We start from the raw sequence: 1,820 nt of genomic DNA, 5'->3' as shown, positions 1-1,820 counted from the left end.
TGTGTGTGTGTGTGTGTGTGTGTGTGTGTGTGTGTGTGTGCATGGAGTTGAACGCCCTTACCGCTGTGCGCGCTGAACCAGCGGGGTGCGATGTGCAGGGGCAAGGTGTCAGCCAGCGACCCCCGAGATCCCAGATAGAGCACCCCGTCCGTGTGGTGCCCCCCACCCCCAGTGTCCTGGTAGCCCGTACCGTGGGGGGCGGCGGTAGTGCCCCCTGACCCTCCTCCAGCTCGATCCGAGTCCGTCCCTCTGGGGGTGTAGAAGCCGAAGGGCACGGCGGGGCTGTGCTCGATGCCCATCCCAGCCACGGAGCTCACCGAGCGGCTTCGCAGGCCCATGGTGCCACTCGGCCGGTAGTGGCCGAAGTGGGCCGAGGGTGGCACCGCGCTGTCATCCGTAGAGACACCGGGAAAAGCACCCCGGGGCCGCCCCGCCGTGCTCTGCTTTCCCCCCATCCAAAGTGGGAGACAAATGGGTGGGGGTTCTGGGTGGAAACCGGAGGGGGCTCGGCTCGATCCGCAAAGGGTCGAGAGAGCCGAAACAGGCTGTCGCCCCCTCCCCTCGCTCCTGTCTGTCTCTCGGCTTGCCTGCCTGCCTCTCCGTGTGTCTCGGCCGGCTCGTCAGCTCTGACTCTCCGCAGACGCAACAGCCCGTTTCGCTGATGAGCGGAACATGAGCCCGCCCTGACGTCTGGATTCACCTCACCCGCAGACAAAACCTCGACACAACCGGGGGGGTTGCTGGCGAGCTGAATGACGCCGTAAGCCCAAAATGACAGGCTGATATACACCACACTCCCCTCTCGCTGTCCCAGGTGGTTAAAACGGCTGTATCATCGCAGGCGGGACGCGGCAGCAACACGTTTTTCGCGCCCGGCCTGAATCACAGCAGCGCCGCAATGTGCACTCCGCTGCTCTCGGCTCATCCGATCTCAGACATCGTGACAACTGTTGCTGTCTGTCTGACCGCCAAAAACGACGGTCTGCCTTTGGGTAGAAAAAAATGACGTCGCCTTCCGCTCCGTCTGTCCGTTCCGGTGATCTCCAACCAGAGCTCGCTTATTTTCTCGGAGATCGGGGTCACAGTGAAGCCGCTCCCCTGCTCTCAGATCGGCGCTTCTGTCGCCTACTCTCCGCTCCGCCGCCGCCGCCGCCGCCGCTCCTGCTGCTGCTGGCCAGACAATGGAGGCGCTCAGTGCGCAAGCCCGGATCATAAATACAGACAGGACATGAGACGGTAGCCTTCTGGGAGAAGGATAATACACTTTGCTTTAATTTCTAATCAAGGGGAATGGGTTTGGAGATGATCTGCAGTGTAGGTTATGCCTTAAAGGAGGTGTCTTCAACGTTTTTTAAGCCAAAGACCCATTAACTAAAAGAGAGATGGAGCAGGGTCCCCTAGGCTAGCCTACCACATATATTTAATAAAATTAAGTTGCATATTAAATTGGGCCTACAACCAGTCCAAACCCTTGACATTTCTTTTTTGCATAGAATACTAAGCTCTTTAAATAGCCTAATACTTGTTGGCATGGTTTCATAAATCCTGTTTTAATGTTAAACATACATCTGGCACACATCTGTGTGACTACCTCGACTATTGGCCAGTTAGCATTTGGGAATTAGGCTATATTTGCTAATAACATCTTGGATTCATGTTAAGACTTTTAAAATTTTGAAAATAAATTAACTATAGTTTTGGTGGCCCCCCTGAATTGACTCTGAGGACCCCCTAGGGGTCCCGGAGCCCCTGTTGAAGATCCCTGCCTTAAAGCCTTAAGAATCAGAATATGACCGGGAGTGGCAGGGGGCATCAGGTAT

General features: G+C 56.0%; 2 protein-coding genes across 3 annotated transcripts in view; both read right to left on the bottom strand.

Moving 5' to 3' along the window:
- The window catches only part of LOC116693465 (E3 ubiquitin-protein ligase znrf1), a 56,679-nt gene extending 55,835 nt beyond the window's left edge, over positions 1-844 (bottom strand). For both annotated transcript variants that reach the window (XR_004332922.1, XM_032522462.1), the window contains exon 1: positions 62-844. Coding sequence is in view for 1 of the 2 variants with exons in the window: in XM_032522462.1 (XP_032378353.1) it covers positions 62-455 (394 nt within the window). In the remaining variant the exon portion in view is untranslated. The remainder of the gene's footprint in view (positions 1-61) is intronic.
- Positions 1-1,820, bottom strand: part of LOC116693419 (probable D-lactate dehydrogenase, mitochondrial) — a 34,381-nt gene that overhangs the window by 19,666 nt on the left and 12,895 nt on the right. The gene's annotated exons all lie outside the window — the stretch shown is intronic.

The sequence above is a fragment of the Etheostoma spectabile genome, chromosome 8, assembly GCF_008692095.1.
Source record: "Etheostoma spectabile isolate EspeVRDwgs_2016 chromosome 8, UIUC_Espe_1.0, whole genome shotgun sequence".
Lineage (NCBI taxonomy): Eukaryota > Metazoa > Chordata > Actinopteri > Perciformes > Percidae > Etheostoma > Etheostoma spectabile.
Note: the sequence above shows the minus strand (reverse complement) of the source record. Positions and strands in the feature narration are given on the sequence as shown.